At 49.6% G+C, this 1,857-nt stretch overlaps 1 protein-coding gene across 1 annotated transcript in view; it reads left to right on the forward strand.

Annotated features, from left to right (window-relative positions):
* Positions 1 to 1,843, forward strand: part of LOC122531103 (protein PTHB1) — a gene marked incomplete at its 3' end in the record, with an annotated part of 4,639 nt that extends 2,796 nt beyond the window's left edge. Inside the window, exons 5-8 of the mRNA XM_043658701.1 lie at positions 603 to 733; positions 797 to 977; positions 1,258 to 1,518; positions 1,581 to 1,843. Coding sequence (XP_043514636.1) covers positions 603 to 733; positions 797 to 977; positions 1,258 to 1,518; positions 1,581 to 1,843 — 836 coding nt within the window. The remainder of the gene's footprint in view (positions 1 to 602; positions 734 to 796; positions 978 to 1,257; positions 1,519 to 1,580) is intronic.
* Positions 1,844 to 1,857: the final 14 nt, after the last annotated feature.

Below are 1,857 nucleotides of genomic sequence, written 5' to 3' on the forward strand. Positions count from 1 at the left end.
CGATGAGTTTAAAAAGAAAGCGACGATTTATTGTGTACGGTTTGGTCACTCGTTATGGTCCGCAATCAGTTACCAGCACAAATGGTTAACCTCTTGCGCCGAGAATTTTTTTCCCCAAAATTGCAATATTTTCGGTTTCAAGTATATTTAAGTATAATCCAGGCAAAACAAGTAATAAATTTATTATTTCTCAATAATTTCTATCTGTCCATAGTGATATCATACCGACTAGTTCAAAAAGAAAGCGACGATTTATTGTTTACGGTTTGGTCACTCGTTATGGTCCGCAGTCAGTGGTTAACCTCTTGCGCTGGAATGACGTGCCACGCACGTCGACAATTTTTTGCCCCAAAATTGCATTTATTTTCTCAGTTTTAAGTATATTTAAATATAACTCAGGCGAAACAAGTAATAAATTTATCACTTCTTAATAATTTCTATCCACAGTGATAACATACCGACGATTTGAAAAAGAAAGCGACGATTTATTGTATACCGTTTGGTCGCTCGTTACGGTCCGCAATTAGTTGCCAGCGCAAGTGGTTAAACGCGAGTTGGACGCGATGGTCGGTGAGCGATTCGATCCGAGATACGGTTTTCAGAGCCAGACGGTAAGCTGATGGTACTGGTGATCGCCGACACGAGCACTCTGATGATCTACGAGGGTAGCACGTTGAGATGGTCGGCCCAACTGCCGTTCGCGCCGGTCACCGTCGCCAGAGTTCAACTGGAGGTGAGTTTACGGTTTACTTTAAACACTTTAGACACTACTTTGGACACGACTTGGTGTTCTCAGCACCTGCACGGCGTGATCGTGATCTTGTCGGCGGACGGTCGACTGGAAGCCTGCTACCTGGGCTCGGAGCCGAGCTTGTTCGTCGTGCCGCCGCTTCACCCACGGGGTTACGATTACGCGGCCGCCGAGCGAGAGTTGTCAGAGCTGCGAGCTGCCGTGTCGAGCAAAAGCAAACAGACTGGTGAGATGAATCGCACCAATAATCGATGATAAGCTCGACTCGCGACTGTTGTCAATCTGTCGTGCACTTTTGACTATTTCTTTTTCATCCAAAGGACCAGCCGCCACTGTTCAGCGAAATGAAAAATGAATCTTTCACTTTGATTTTGACGTTACGTCGTGTTTGACTTCTCGATTAACGCTCGCTGTATAATAATTTTTAAATCACGCGTCTAATGAAAAGTTTAACCGTTTTCGCGCCAACGACCAATAAACGACGATACACCGTTCGATACACACAGAGGATCGGACCAGCGACGCCGGAATGGACGCGGAGCTGACGGTGTCGGTGAACGCGTCGCTCGACTCGGATCGTCCGGAGACGGAGAAGGAGAGCGAGAGAGAGAGGGAGAGCGAGGCCGAGGCCGAGTCGCGACCGCGACCGATCTGCAACGTGGCGATCGAGCTGTCCTCGTACGCGACCCTCGACGACGTTCAAGTGTGCGTCGACGTTTCGAAACCGCTGCTCGTCACCGACGATTTCTACGCTCTGCCGAGTCTCTGTAAGTCGATCTCTCGCGACGCTCCCCGATCAACGTGTAATAAAACGGCGAACGATTTTCAGGCGAGCGACACGTGGCCAATGTTCGAGTGTACCTGGACGGGGACTGGCCAGCCTTCTCGCTAGACGTCTCGGTGACAGTGACCTATCGAACGGACGCGGGTATTCTGAGAGCGGTGCGAAAGACCAGCCAACTGCCTCTGAAGACCGTGCTGAGAAGTTGCCCTCCAGAGAGCACCGCCTCTTTCGTCACCGTCGTCAAGAGCGACGCTCCTCCGCTCGCCTTCACCCAGCTCTTTCCCGGTAGAACACGTGTTTTCTCTCTCTCTTTTTTTTTTTT

This window comes from Frieseomelitta varia, unplaced genomic scaffold, assembly GCF_011392965.1.
Source record: "Frieseomelitta varia isolate USP_RPSP 00005682 unplaced genomic scaffold, Fvar_1.2 scaffold_375, whole genome shotgun sequence".
NCBI lineage: Eukaryota > Metazoa > Arthropoda > Insecta > Hymenoptera > Apidae > Frieseomelitta > Frieseomelitta varia.